The sequence below is a fragment of the Cucurbita pepo genome, chromosome 6, assembly GCF_057944985.1.
Source record: "Cucurbita pepo subsp. pepo isolate OVF chromosome 6, ASM5794498v1, whole genome shotgun sequence".
Taxonomy (NCBI): Eukaryota; Viridiplantae; Streptophyta; class Magnoliopsida; order Cucurbitales; family Cucurbitaceae; genus Cucurbita; species Cucurbita pepo.
The window spans coordinates 2,104,767-2,118,701 of NC_141803.1; the positions used below are offsets into that span (position 1 = coordinate 2,104,767).

General features: G+C 37.8%; 3 protein-coding genes across 4 annotated transcripts; 1 reads left to right on the forward strand and 2 right to left on the reverse strand.

Moving 5' to 3' along the window:
• The first annotated feature begins 831 nt into the window (after positions 1–831).
• LOC111796983 (uncharacterized) lies at positions 832–6,746 on the forward strand. 2 transcript variants are annotated; one of them, XM_023679823.2, is made up of 5 exons: positions 832–1,069; positions 2,053–4,391; positions 4,805–4,925; positions 5,556–5,615; positions 5,708–6,746. In XM_023679823.2, the coding sequence occupies exons 2-5, from the start codon at positions 2,203–2,205 to the stop codon at positions 6,704–6,706; spliced, it is 3,369 nt and encodes a 1,122-aa protein (XP_023535591.2). In that variant the 5' UTR covers positions 832–1,069; positions 2,053–2,202; the 3' UTR covers positions 6,707–6,746. The 2 variants fall into 2 exon arrangements, with proteins under 2 accessions (XP_023535591.2, XP_023535592.2); XM_023679824.2 differs by having other exon boundaries at positions 832–1,065.
• A 211-nt stretch (positions 6,747–6,957) lies between these two features.
• On the reverse strand, positions 6,958–9,989 carry LOC111796984 (uncharacterized). The gene is made up of 3 exons (XM_023679825.2): positions 9,466–9,989; positions 8,620–9,026; positions 6,958–7,664 (listed from the first exon to the last, which is right to left on the reverse strand). Exons 1-3 carry the CDS (start codon positions 9,628–9,630, stop codon positions 7,226–7,228), a joined length of 1,011 nt encoding a protein of 336 aa, XP_023535593.1. The 5' UTR covers positions 9,631–9,989; the 3' UTR covers positions 6,958–7,225.
• A 532-nt stretch (positions 9,990–10,521) lies between these two features.
• On the reverse strand, positions 10,522–12,652 carry LOC111797555 (polyadenylate-binding protein-interacting protein 5). The gene is made up of 3 exons (XM_023680598.2): positions 12,426–12,652; positions 11,259–11,708; positions 10,522–11,068 (listed from the first exon to the last, which is right to left on the reverse strand). The coding sequence occupies exons 1-3, from the start codon at positions 12,426–12,428 to the stop codon at positions 10,913–10,915; spliced, it is 609 nt and encodes a 202-aa protein (XP_023536366.1). The 5' UTR covers positions 12,429–12,652; the 3' UTR covers positions 10,522–10,912.
• Between the last annotated feature and the right edge of the window lie 1,283 nt (positions 12,653–13,935).

Below are 13,935 nucleotides of genomic sequence, written 5' to 3' on the forward strand. Positions count from 1 at the left end.
TAAGATCTATATTAGATACAAGATTGAAAAATGAGAACGGTAGGAATGAAAAAATTTAAACGGTAGGAATGAAAAAATTTAAATTTTATCCTTTGAAAATACTAAAATGAAATAAATTTAAGTAAAAGATAATATTAAAGAAAAACTGTAATAAATTATTAAATCAAAATTTAAAATTTTTCCTAATCTTATAAGTTTATTTATAGAGGAGCTTAAATTGATTTAATAAAGATTATATATATTTAAATATTAGTAGTTTTATTGAAAAATTGTTATTAAATCAAAATTTAAAATTTTTCAATCCATAATCTTATAAGTTTATTTATTTAGAAGCTTAAATTGATTTAATAAAGATTATATTTATATATATATATATATATATATATATATATATATATATATATATATATATATATATATATATATATATTTAAATATTAGTAGTTTTATTGAAAAATTGATATAGTTTATTATAATAGCTAGAAATCTAGAAGTATTTTCTTAATTTTTACTCCAAAATTTTAATTTCATCAAATTATCCAATTTTTATTGGGTTTTTAGAAATTTGATTATTTTGTTGGTTAAAATTAATTGAAAAAATTGGCCAAATTTCCAATCATTATATTTTGTCAAATAAAAATTTCTCTCCAAAAAAAATGTCATTATCATAGTGGGGGCAATTTTGCAAGAACCGAAACTGACACGTAATCTGCGACACGTGTGAATCCATTTTAAGACAGCGGCTTTGGATGTGGCTGACACGTGGCGGTGAAGACGATGCAGCGGACATATAAATTGGATTTTTTCACTCACTGTAATGGATTGAAATCCCCTAGGGTTTGTATCTTGAATCCCCTCCCTTTTTCTTCCCGCAAAAGTTTCGACCCTTCCAGATCTCTCTCTCTCGATTCCGTTTCCGTTCCTCTCTCAACTCTTCTTAGCTCATCGTCTTCATCGTCACTCCTCTCTGGATTTTTTTTCTTTCTATCTGGTGACCTTTCACTGCTACTGCGTTCGTCGCGCCGTTTACGGTTTCTGCGGTTCGTGCTGCATCGGATGATTTGTGTATGTATGTTCGCTTCTTGCTTTTTTGAATAGTTTTTTTTTTTGTTTGATCTGGATTATGGGGAGGTTTTCGGTTAGGGTTTTAGGTTTTGGATGTTGGCATGCTTTTGGCTGGGTTGTTTCTGGATTGTTTTGATTTTGTTGTGATGATTGTGGGGTTCTTGAGTTTTATGGGTTTGCGTCCTCTTGCTGCCTTTTTTCTTTTACTTGGAGTGAATTAGGTCTTGGTTCTTCGGCTAATTTTTTTCTTTGTGGATTTTTGTTTTGAAATCGAGTTTTTGGGATTTGGTTGTGACGGATAATTTTTTTTAAGGCTATACTTGGGGTTTATGCGAGGTAGAATTTATCTATAAATTTTTATTCTGTAAGGTTCATTACTTCCCTAGATATCCGTGCACGTATTCGTTCGGTTGTGTGGGAACTCGTTCGGTCTTGTTACATAGTTTTAAAAGAAAAAGAAAATATTACATACCTGGATTATATATGTACTGAAACTGAAACCCTGTTGTGACATAAACGTTTTGTGATGTTTTATCGATCCAACATATAATTTTAGTCTATTTGGGGTCTTAATCGATGGAGTAGTAGTCTTCTTTTGAAAGTAGTAAGATCTATATGATTTCTTTTGTTCTTATAGGATCTATCAAGCTGATTTGATCGTTCTTTCGTATTAAACTCATGCTTATTATTTTATAACAGTAGCCTCTGAGGTTGTCGTGAGTGGTGCCTGAGGCAGTATCATCAATCTCATGGCCTTAATGTCATGCCTTGAGGCTATATTGTCAGAGTCGCATGCCCCGACTTTGTTTTGGAAAATGGGGTTTGATAAACTGTTGGTTTGGAAATTATCAGTGTGCAGAATTATAGATTCAATAAACCACAATCCCGTTTCTGAAGAAGTTATTGGAGTACCGTTATTCCTGATACAATTCTGCAGTTCTTGATATTATTTTGATTCTGATAGATGTATTTTTGTTCTAAATGCAGATGCTAGAGTTTTTTTTCCCTTAAGGTGATAAAGCACAGCACATCGACAATATTTGATGTTTGCGTAACTAGTTCAAATTTATTGTGTGTGATGCTGCTGCTGTTGTAGCCTGGTCAACTATCTTTTTTCTGAAGAATTCAATACCAGGAATGCAAAGTAGTCAGTTGGACCCTATAGCAAACAAAATGGAATCTTCACTTTCAGAAGCTCAACGAGGGGTTGTAGTTTCTTCCAATGAGTCTTCATTGCATCAATATTTAGTACCTAATAGGCAATTGGAACTAATGGGATCAATAGCTGGTGGATCTCTAGCTCAGAGTGGAATGGTATCATGCATGCAAACCGGACATATTGATGTTAAAGCTGGAAATTTTGGACAGCAACAATTTCAATTACCTGGCAATCCATTTGGAGGTACTGGAAGCATGCTGAGAACTGCAGAAGGGGTGCTGTCACTTCCTATGAAACGCAAGGCATCGATTGAGCCTTTTAATCCTCTCTCACAGCAGTCTCCATTGCACAATAAGCGAGTTGCATCTATGGAACATCGTCCATGGTTGCAACAAACATCTGGAATAGCCAGAAGGCCTCCTTTACAAATACCAAACAATGCCCCAGCTCCTGTATCAATGCATTCCCCTGCTGGTATTAAGAGAAAGGTACAGCAAATGGAATCACATCCAACTAAAGTTCGACATCAACGACCCACTGCTTCCAAAGGCCAGAGTGCTCCGTTGGCTCCAACTTCCAAAATTCAAAATGAGCCAACAGGATCTGTGAGATCAAAGATGAGGGAGTCCTTGACTGCCGCATTAGCCTTGGTTACACAGCAGCAAGATAAGTTACCTAATGACGAAAAAAGTTCTTTAACTGAGGCTGAAAAGTCTGCAGTTCCGGAGCAGGAAAATTCTGTATTTTCTGGTCCAGCTATTGGTCATGTATCTGATGACTCCAAGAAACTGTTCTCTGAAAACTTAGATTCTGTTGGTCTTGAAGACAATGTAGGAAAGATGTTAGATAAGAGTTCTCTATGTGTAAATGTTAGTGAGTTAGAGCCGTTGAGATATGATGGACGGGTGTTTCAACAGAATAATGTTTTGTCCTATGAAGACATTTCTTTTGGGGATAACTTTTTTATTAAAGATGATCTTTTGCAAGAAAATGGTCTCTCTTGGGTACTGGAGGCTGATTTAGGGGTAACCGATAAAAAGGAAATGCGAACTGATGAACTTCAGAAGATGGACGTTGGCGTAGCAAATAAAAACCAGGGAGAAAAACCAGTTCAGACGCCGGAGGCTTTGGCACTTAAAATTGAAGAAGAACTATTTAAATTATTTGGTGGTGTTAATAAAAAGTACAAGGAAAAAGGAAGGTCCCTTTTGTTCAACCTGAAAGACAGAAACAATCCCGAATTGAGGGAAAGGGTTATGAGTGGGGAAATTACCCCCGAAAGATTATGCTCGATGACTGCTGAGGAGCTTGCATCAAAGGAGCTTTCCGAGTGGAGAATGGCGAAAGCTGAAGAACTTGCACAAATGGTAGTTTTACCCGATTCTGAAGTTGATATAAGGCGTTTGGTAAAGAAGACTCATAAAGGTGAGTTCCAAGTAGAAGTTGAACAGTACGATAATGCCTCTGCAGATGTTTCATTTGGGGCTTCTGCATTTTCTCAGAGTCAACGAAATAAGGATGAGACCGACGGTGGGTCTTCTGATGAATTTGAAGCAATTAAGGACGAACAGAATATTCCTGGTCAGAAAAATGGTGCATCTGACAAGGATAATTACACTTTCACAATTCCATCAAATGAAGGGACTGATTTGATGCAAGGACTAATGGTTGATGACGGACTTAAGGATACAGAGTCACTGCCTCCAATCGTCTCCCTAGATGAGTTCATGGAGTCCCTTGATACAGAGCCACCCTTTGATATTTTAGCTGAAGATGCTGGAAAATTGTCACCTATTTTGGAGAAGGGTGAGCCAGAGCCTAGCTCTCGGTCGAAGGCTGCAGCTCATTCTACGACATGTGCAACAGATGTCAGTATAGACAAAAATAAGAACAATGAGGAATCTAATACAAAAGCAGATATTGGCTCATCTTCTGCCGTTCAAGTGGATTTGAAATCTAAGCATAGTAAAGCAGATATGGATTCTAATGACAATCAAGCTGGTTCTGAAACATCTGATAGGAATGACGGTGCAAAATCTACTAGTGATAGTACTGCAAAATCTGGGACTGAATCCCTGTCTAGCACACTTAAGTTGGAACATCTATGGGATGGCATTCTCCAGTATAATATTTCGACAATGACTCCAGTTGTGGGTACCTACATAAGGTAAGTAATCACATCTTTCTGTTGAATTTTATGATGTTACTCGAAATTTATTGCACGTCTCCTCCTTACATTGATCAATCGGCAGCCCAGCATTAGCATGAATCCATAGGCTTTCCATGTTTTTGCATTTTGGGCCTCCTCATGCGACCATTGATATCTTAGCGGATTCCTTTTGATTTAGTGAAATGTTTGCCAAGTTGGAGCACTGCTTTGAATGTTAGATAGATAATAGTTGTTTCAGTAAATGAGGATCTGGTGTGTTCTGGTTGGTTTCCATGACTGAGGCTTATTATTTGGTGTTGATTTTTACTGAATTCTAAAAGCTATCTCATGAGTTTTCTGCTCATGAATGTTGAATTCTGTTCATGATGTTCTTGATGCGTTTTTTAAAAAATGGTTTTGCTTTGGCGCAGTGGTGAAAGGACTTCAGCGAAAGATTGGCCTGGCATTCTTGAGATCAAAGGGAGAGTAAGATTGGATGCGTTTGAGAAGTTCCTTCAAGAGCTTCCATTATCTCGGAGTCGTGCCGTTATGGTATCTATAGTTTATTATTTTTGTTGTACGGAAAATGAAATGCACTTGAAATCCACTCCCCCCGGTAACAGAAAAGAACCAAAACAACAAAAGATGAAAGATCAAATAATAATAATCTTTAAAATTTTCTTCAGTGTTTTCCATTTAAACCTTCTGGCATCCATGCTCGTTATAACAATAGGTTTTTTACTCTTTCGCCGGATGATTGATTGTATACAAAAATAACAACTCCATTCGTTTTACCTCAAATTTGTTATTGTTTTTGTGCGCAAGCATATTGCCTCTCGGATAATCTTTCATGAAAATTTTAAAAACTATGCGATGTCAACCGTTCAAACATCGTATAGCATTTGTTTTCATAAAAATTGTGAAAATCAACTAAAATTTGCTCAACAATGTTAGTGAGTGAAAAAAATTAAGACATTGCAATTCCAATACGATTTAGTTATCAATCGGACGTGTCTTTCACTTTCTGTTCGCTATTTCATTAAATTTGCTTTCAAAACAGAGAAATTAGGAGGGTCGTATGTGCAATAACACATTTTGGGTATCATAATAACATTATTGCTGTTGGTTCTGTTCTTCGTTTCTGGGTTTTATTGGAGTTATTGATTTCAATTTTTCTTGCAGGTTCTTCATTTGGATTTGAAGGAGGGTCGTCCCGAAAGTGAACGAGCGAATCTCCGAGAGGTAATAGATTTGGTTATCCCTTTAAATGTCTTTTCCAGAAAGCTTCTGCGATTCTGCTGCAGTTTTTATAGTTGAAAGTTAAAATGTTGCAGGTTGCTGAGTCGTATGTTGCGGATGAGCGAGTCGGTATAGCGGAGCCTGGTTCGGGGGTTGAGTTTTACTTTTGCCCCCCACATGGAAGAATTCTTGATATGATTTGCAGGATCCTTCTAAGGGAAAATAATGAGGCACTTAATGCAATTGAAAATGGCCTAATAGGCGTTGTTGTATGGAGAAAAACTCAATTAACGTCTATGTCCCCAAACTCAACGTCACACCACAAACGCAGTTCAAAAAAGCAACATTTTAGTTCTAGAAGACAGCAGGAGACATCGAACTTGAAAGCTAATAATATTTCCCCTAAACAGACTATTCCTCATGGTTATTTTTCTGCTGCCGGTGCTCGTCCTCCGCCTGAGGAGGATGATGCAGATGGTGATGACGACGTTCCTCCCGGGTTCGGTCCTTCAACTGCTCGGGATGATGATGATCTTCCTGAGTTTAATTTCTCTGGTTCTGCAAACCCTCCTGTGTTTTCTTCCCAGACTAACACCCCCAGTACCACCCGAGGGCTGCCGAGGCATCCCTCATTCCGCCCAGCTTCTTCCCAATCTGGGTCTCGCCCTGTAGAGCAAATGCGAGAGCTTGTGCAAAAATATGGGCAAAACCTATCTAACAGCCCCTCCACTGGAAACTGGGGAGAAAGGAGCTTAAGTTCAGTAGCTTTACAACCATGGAACGATGACGACGACGACATCCCGGAGTGGCAACCACAAGCAGCAGCCTCACAGCAGCTGCCTGTGCGTGGGTTCCATCAGCCGACGCTGAGGGCTCACTACATGGTGAACCAGCAGCAGCCGCCTGTAGGGGCCCCAGCGCCCTTAAGTGTGAGTCAACAAGGGACGTGGTGGGGTCCTCAGCAAGGCCACAACAACAGCAACAATATACAGCCTACAGGGAATTTAGGTGGTAGTCATAGTAGTAGTGGTCAGTTTTATGGGGCTTTTGGGCGATCAGCTCCTTCCAACCCTTCAAATAATAGAGGGTTTTGAATTTTTCCTTTGTTTTTATGTAAAGTTAAATTCTTTGTTCCTTCTCTCTTTTCGTCTCCTTTTCCCTTTTTAGCTTTTGTCTTATTACTTCTGTTGTAATCTTAGAATTTCTCACTTCTTCTCCTCTTTTTGTAAGCTTATCCCGAGGCCTTTTAGTTCCACCTTTATAGGTTATTGAAGGAAGAACACACATGGATACTGAATCTCTGGGTTCATACATATTTACTACAGTCTAAGACAGATCTTTGAAGTACTTTTATTCATTGGATATTCATATTATTTGAAGTATTTGCTTGAAATGCATCAAAATGTTTTTGTAATCTTTAAAAGAAAAATGTTTTTTTTCTTTGTACAAATGAAAGAACGATAGGGAAATTGTTGACAGAGGGTTACAGCTTACAAATATGGGTAAGTTACAAGAGTGGACATCTAAATTTGTGAGGGCATACTGTCTCAACAATCCTTTGCCGTTGGTTTTCGCCTTTGGTTGATTAAACATCACCAATGCTCTCTCCTTCATCAGCCTCCCAAAGCACGTTTGAGTCCTGCTCGTTGCTCGTGGGTTAATCTCGTTGGGAACTTTACCTCGAATTTGATCTTCAAATCGCCCCGGTTACCTGGCTCTCTTACAATTGGCATTCCCTCTCTGGTGATTGCAAGCTCGTAGCCCGGGCTAACTATGTCTATTACGGGTATTGACAGGTTACGACCATCGAGTGTGGTAAGATTTACAGTGGTTCCACCCAATGCCTCTGCGAGTGTCACCTTATGGTTCATAATGATATCATTACCATCTCGTTTGAAAACATCATGGGGCTTCTCATCAATAACAAACACTAGATCTGCAGGCAGCTGGTTTGGTTGTTCATTGCCTTTATCTGGGAAGGTGATTTTGGTTCCCTTCTTCCAGCCAGGCTTCACGTCGATGGTCAATATCTCTGTCTCGGGGACCCGTCGTCTGTAACATTTTGATACACAAGATGGAACAGAGTTCATTACAGAAGAACAAGCTATGGAAAATTTAAAGATATCAGAAAATTGACACTCCAGTTCCAGAATTTATAAGAAGTCATGCTGATAATTTAAACCTTCTCCTTTTTACCCCAAAAGTGTAAATCTGTAACTACTACGACTACATCTGAAAACCTCACAAGGGAAACAATGTTTTGGAAAATAAACCAACATTTTCATCCTCTACAATTACTGTTAAAAATCACATCCTTCCAGACAACAGAAAATGGTACGATTGTTTTCGTAATAGGAAGTTCTTCGGTAGTAATTACTGTATTTTTAAACCAATTAAATTGTAACCGCTCAAGTTCTTCGGTAGTAATTACTGTATTTTTAAACCAATTAAATTGTAACCGCTCAAGTTCACCACCACACTATTCTCTTTGGGCTTTTCCTCTCAGACTTCCCCTAAGGTCTTTAAAATGAGTTTGCTAGAGAAAAGTTTCCACTCTTACCAAGAATGCTTCTTCCTCCTACTCTTACAAAGAATGCTTCTTCCTCCTAATCTTACAAAAAATGCTTCTTCCTCCTATCCAATCTCCAATCGAGGTGGGATCTCACAATCCGCCCCCTTCGTGGTCTAGCGTCCTCGCTGGCACTCGTTCCCCTCTATAATCAATGTCGTTCCTCTCTCCAATCGGTGTGGGATTTCACAATCCACCCCTTCGGGCCACACCGCCCGTGTCGGGCTCTAATACCATTTGTAAGATTTCAAGCCCACTTCTAGTGGATATTGTCCTCTTTGAGATTTTCCCTTTGAGCTTTCTCAAAAGGTTTTTAAAATGTATTTGCTAGGAATAGGTATCCACACCTTTGTAAAGAACTATAATGGAAGTGGGATATCACATAAACGAAACCAAAAGAATGAAGCAAGAAGGTAAAATGGGAAGAAAATTGCATACCCGTTTGCATCAACTACGGTTCTTGAAATCTTCATTTTCCTTGTTGATCCAGAGTACAGCTCCTCAAGAGTGCAGGGCAATTTGCTCTCAACCGGTGGAGGTTTCTTTGGGGTAACATTTTCACTATATGTTCTGAAGAGGTTTTCACTTCCACCAAATCCCCCAAAAACTCCTCCCTCTGATTGGTACCTCATGGACTTCCCTGGACCTGATGAACCAAACCCAAAAGGGCTGCTCCCAAAAAATTCTGCAAAAATGTCCTCTGCATTCCTCGGATTAAACCCGCTCGACCCGCCACCGCTACCATTTCCAAATGGGAAGCTTCCACTGCTTGGTGGTGGTATATCTTTCAACCCTTCTTCACCATATTGATCATAAATAGCCTTCTTCTGGGGGTCACTCAACACCTGTTTTATAAAACTTATCTGATTATACAAACAGTTTGGACATTCGTTTCTAGTCATTGGCAAAAAATGAATCAGAAATAAATAATCATCTGGCAAAAGTCTGATTTCAATCTCAAGACAGAATAACACAGAACCACAAAGCATCATAAATTCTGATTTGGAGCGTTGGAGAGTTTGAAAATGGAAAAGAGACAACTCTAATCCGCCTAAAACAAAACCAACCTTAAGAAAATCATTAAAAAGTTCATCCTCACAAATTTCCAACCATGTTTGTTGGCCATCTAAGCTAAGTTCTATAGATTCTTTCAGCAAGAAAATGTAAGCCCTAATTCATTCCCATTCTCACGGCACAAAATTTTCCTAAAGAATAATATAAACTAAAGAAGAAGAAGATTAAACCATTTTAGGGATTTAATAAACAAGAGATGCAAAATCTTGCCTCATAGGCCTCGGAGATCTGCTTGAACTTGGTTTCAGCTTCTTTCTTGCTGTTTGGGTTTTTATCAGGGTGCCATTTCATGGCCAGCCTTCTATACGCCTTCTTGAGATCGTCGTCATTGGCGTTCCTGTTCACCTTCAATATGTTGTAATAATCTACTCCCATTCTCGATCGATTCCAACAAAAATCAGATCCAATCGCTCAAAATCCCTAGAAATACCCAGATCTTCTAAATGATCTTCAACTCGAACCCGAACCTCTCTTGGCTCATAAACCATACGCCAAATCTTGAAATTACAAAACGCAGACAATTTTTTTGATCGATCCTCCTCTGCGGATCGGAAACACGAAGTCAAGATTCTGGATCCGATGTTTTTTCAATGAAATTGGACTGAGAAACTTCGAATTATGAAAAAGAAAAGAAAAAAAAAAAAAATGAATACGATCCAGAATTCGTACACAATGGAGAAAGAACTGATGGGTCGATATCGTTGTGATGCACGTAGGTGGAGATCTATATGTATACCGCGTTTGCCGAGTGTTGGGATTTTATAACCGAAACTCGCGGTGAATTTCAAATTCTCGTTTAGATTATTTATTGTTTTTTTTTTTCTTTTCTTAATTATTTTATCCCCTTCCATAATAGGGTTAGGGTTACGCTTCTCATCTTTCCAATTAATTGTCGTAAAAGTTAATATATAATTATATTTTAAGTTTTTGGTTCTAATTTAATAACTCCGACATCCCGATATCATCCCGATATCATTTGTAGTTTGTGGTTTTAAGTTTTTAAGTTTCACTCCGCTCTTGATTCCGTTCTTCTCTTAGTTAAGTTTAACCTTAAAAGTCTTATACATAACTGAAATATAATTCCTTTGATAGATTCTTAAAATTTAAAAATGTCTTATTTTCCAAAGGAGAATATCTACAAGCGGTAGGCTTGAGCAGTTACAAATGATAACAAATGATATCAAAGCAAGTTCGGACACTACCCCAGTGACGACACTAGGCTCCCGTCACTAGGCTCCTAAGGAGGATAGATTGTGAGATCACTCGTTGTTGGATAGGGAACAAAACATTCCTTACAAAAGTGTGAACATTTCTTACAAACGTATGGAAACTTCTTTTAGAACTTCGAGGGGAAGCCCAGAAGAGAACAATATCTACATCTATGAATGAAAATAGTCGAGATAAGAAGCTGTAGGTACCACCCTACAACACAAAAGAGGTGAAGAAGGGAATATCAATAAGCAAAGCTTGGCCTATTTCGATCTTTTTGATCGGTCAAACCGAAGACACCGATAACGTTGATAACGAGCTCATGTAAGTACAAGGAACTCGGAACACTATACAATCCTATAACCAGAGAGGATCCCTTATCCTAAAGTGATCTAAGGAAAACCAGGAAAGGAAACAGAAAACCACTTCTCAAAACCAACAGACACTCCTAGAATCTGGTTGAAGTACTTGCGCCACTGGCTACATTCTTCATTCTGGAAGAAAGTTGATCAGCAGCTGCAAACCCGGATTCCGAGATATCACCGATGTCCAAAGAGTCCGGGAGACTTTCAGGGTCGTATTCAAAATCAGATGGATGTTTGTCCTAAATATCAAATTAAAACAACAAAAGAGTTAGTTAAACATAGATACCATTGGCAACATGCATAAGATCATCATACGTGATACTAATAATGCAAATCACAAGCATAAACAATGTTCGTCAACCAAGTTTGTACGGTAACAACAGTCGAGTGAAACAGCAGTTTAAGATAAAAAGGGCAGACAGAGAAAACCTCAAGTTGGTTCAGCATGTCCATAGCAGCATCCAAGTCAGCGTTATTTGCAAAATAGACATCAGTAAGGGACTGTTCAGATAGTCCAGGGAAACAGATTTGAAGCAATTCCAGTTCCATATTAACTTCTGTATGAAACGTCTCCATTTCAGCGAATTCACTATTGTCTTTTGACAATGATCCATGAAAAGGGTGATTCTTCACAGCAGAAGCAACTGCATCATCAGGTGCCTTTTTACCATTGCGCAAATTTAAACCACACATTTTCTGTTCAGAATTTCCCGGAAGGTTAGCCCCAATATTTTCCCTGGAAGAGCTTTCTGCTATAAAAGCTTTGTTAGCCTCTCTCTTGGAGATTGGAATGTAGGATGTTGCATACGGGTTCAAAGATGATCCGTGCGGCTTCATTGCACCAGATGCAGAAATTATTGCTATCTCGTCCTGTCCTTCCTGCAAAACAGTTGTATGAAATGCTAACAGATGCAGAAATGATTCAAAGAAATGATTGGATCCGATGGAAGAATGAGGAAGTTCAAAACTCATAGCACTTGGTATGAAATGCAACATCAAGTCCTTAAAGTTCTGCAAGCATTTCGTATAGATAATTCCAAGGAGCAATGAACACTCAGATCAAGAAAACTCAAGACAGCTGCAACACATAATACGCTAACAATTTCACAGCAATGAAATTGTTTAGCAATTGGAAGCATGAATCGGATGATCAGAAAGAAAATATTATTACATCTATGCCTATAAAAAGTTGAAACGAACTCCAAGAAAAGCAAAGATCAGACCATGGAAACATCAGAAGAATCAAATCCATAAAGCAAACCACTTAAAAACCAAGATTTAAAGAAGAAAGTCTACGTATCCAAAGCTAAGATTTACTAAGTATGATTTCATCACTTCACAATGGCAAAAAGAAAATATTGATAACCACATACATAAGAATAACCGGCCATTACTTCTAAACCTAACATTTCTTCGACTGATAATATCGAACCACAGCAAATCAATTGGATAACAGAGCATATATAACACCACCAGTTTCAACGCCACAAAACTTCCTCTATTTCACTTATCAGTCCAAAATTACACGAAAAAAACAGAGAAACTCGAGAATTCAACACCTAACACGACGATCGGACTTCCAAACAAGAAACTCACCATCGGAGACAAAATCTCGATCTCGCAGGTCGAATTTCAACACCGTAAGAATTTAAGAAACCTAATCGAATTTAAGAAACCTAATCGCTTAGCGAATGAAATGAACAGAGAAACTAGGCAATGATCGTTGGGTTCCTAAATACGGAATTGAGATCGACAAGTCTGAAGATCTGAGTTGTAGCGATAAGCAGTCTATATAAGACTTCTTACTTAAGGTTTTGACGAACTTCTTACTTCAGTTTTGACGATTGATTATAAGATTCCGTTTGGATACAAGGATTAGATGCTCCAGATAGAGCAGTTAATAATAATAATAATAATAAATAATAATAAATAATTTTCATTCATTTTTATCTATTTTCACATTAATTTCTACCTATCTGTTATTTGTTTATAGTTGAATTAACTAACCTCTGCTCATTTTTCGATATAGCAAAATCTCGATCTCGCAGGTCGAATTTCAACCGAATTTAAGAAACCCTAATCGATTAACGAATGAACTTAACAGAGAAACTAGGCAATGATCGGGAAGTGGGTTCTAAAGAAGGAATTGAGATCGACAAGTCCTTATCATTGAGTTGTGGCGAAAAGCAGTCTATAGGTCTTCTTGCTTAAGGTTTTGAATTAGAGGATTCCGTTTGAATACAAAGATTAGATGCTCCGTGTTTGGATAGTTAAAACAGTTCGAAACAAACTTACTTCAGAGTTTGACGATTGATTAGAGGATCGATCCCTGTTTGGATGCAAAGATTAGATGTTTGCAGTTGGGATAAAACATAAAAACAAACCGTCAGCTACGGAGTTTAGCCGATAGTTACTGTCGGGTTACGATTTAGTTTTAAATTATTTTAAACAAAATATCATTCCCATTGAACTATAAAATAATAATAAATAAATAAATAAATAAATAAATAAATAAATTTCATTCATTTTTTATCTATTTTGACATTAATCTCGAGCCTCTGCACTTGTTTATAGTTGAATTAACTAATCTCTAGTCCTTCCTAGATTTTAACTGGAATCAAAAAATTAAAATGGGACCCTATTCATCAGTTTTATGAGCGGATGGTTGGGGACTGGAAATTCATCGTCACAGTTTTAAGAGCTTATTTCGAACCCTATTCATTGTCATAGTTGGGGACTAGGACCCTTTTGAACTATAGGTTGAAGTCTTTCCGAGTTGAATTAATTAATCTCTACTCATTCATCGATTTTCGTCACAATGCAGGTTTGAGAGCTGATAGTTGGACTTGAAGTCTTCGAGCAACGTTATCCGTGTTAAAGTCTTTCCCAGTTGAATTAATTAATCTCTACTCATTCCTCGATTCTAGTCACAATAGAAATAGGACTTGACATGAAGTCTTTCTTGTAGACCAGGACTTGAAGTCTTGGTACTCTTTCCACAGTAGAAATAGAACCGGTCAATGTTCTCGTGTTAAACTAGAATAAGAGTGAAAAGAAGCAAGTAGTTATTAGAGGTTCCAATGAGACTCGCGGAGTGCACCTCCAC

What these genes read in the sequence shown, in the direction of transcription:
- LOC111797555 (XM_023680598.2), bottom strand. An exon ending in ACATGCTGAACCAACTTGAG is followed by an intron (nt 11,069 to 11,258) that starts GTTTTCTCTGTC and finishes TTTGATATTTAG; the next exon opens with GACAAACATCCATCTGATTT.
- LOC111796983 (XM_023679823.2), top strand. Translation starts at nt 2,203, where the DNA reads ATGCAAAGTAGTCAGTTGGACCCTATAGCAAACAAAATGGAATCTTCA. An exon ending in GTTGTGGGTACCTACATAAG is followed by an intron (nt 4,392 to 4,804) that starts GTAAGTAATCAC and finishes GCTTTGGCGCAG; the next exon opens with TGGTGAAAGGACTTCAGCGA. An exon ending in CTCGGAGTCGTGCCGTTATG is followed by an intron (nt 4,926 to 5,555) that starts GTATCTATAGTT and finishes TTTTTCTTGCAG; the next exon opens with GTTCTTCATTTGGATTTGAA.
- LOC111796984 (XM_023679825.2), bottom strand. Translation starts at nt 9,630, where the DNA reads ATGGGAGTAGATTATTACAACATATTGAAGGTGAACAGGAACGCCAAT. An exon ending in AGATCTCCGAGGCCTATGAG is followed by an intron (nt 9,027 to 9,465) that starts GCAAGATTTTGC and finishes TTTATAAAACAG; the next exon opens with GTGTTGAGTGACCCCCAGAA. An exon ending in ACCGTAGTTGATGCAAACGG is followed by an intron (nt 7,665 to 8,619) that starts GTATGCAATTTT and finishes AAAATGTTACAG; the next exon opens with ACGACGGGTCCCCGAGACAG.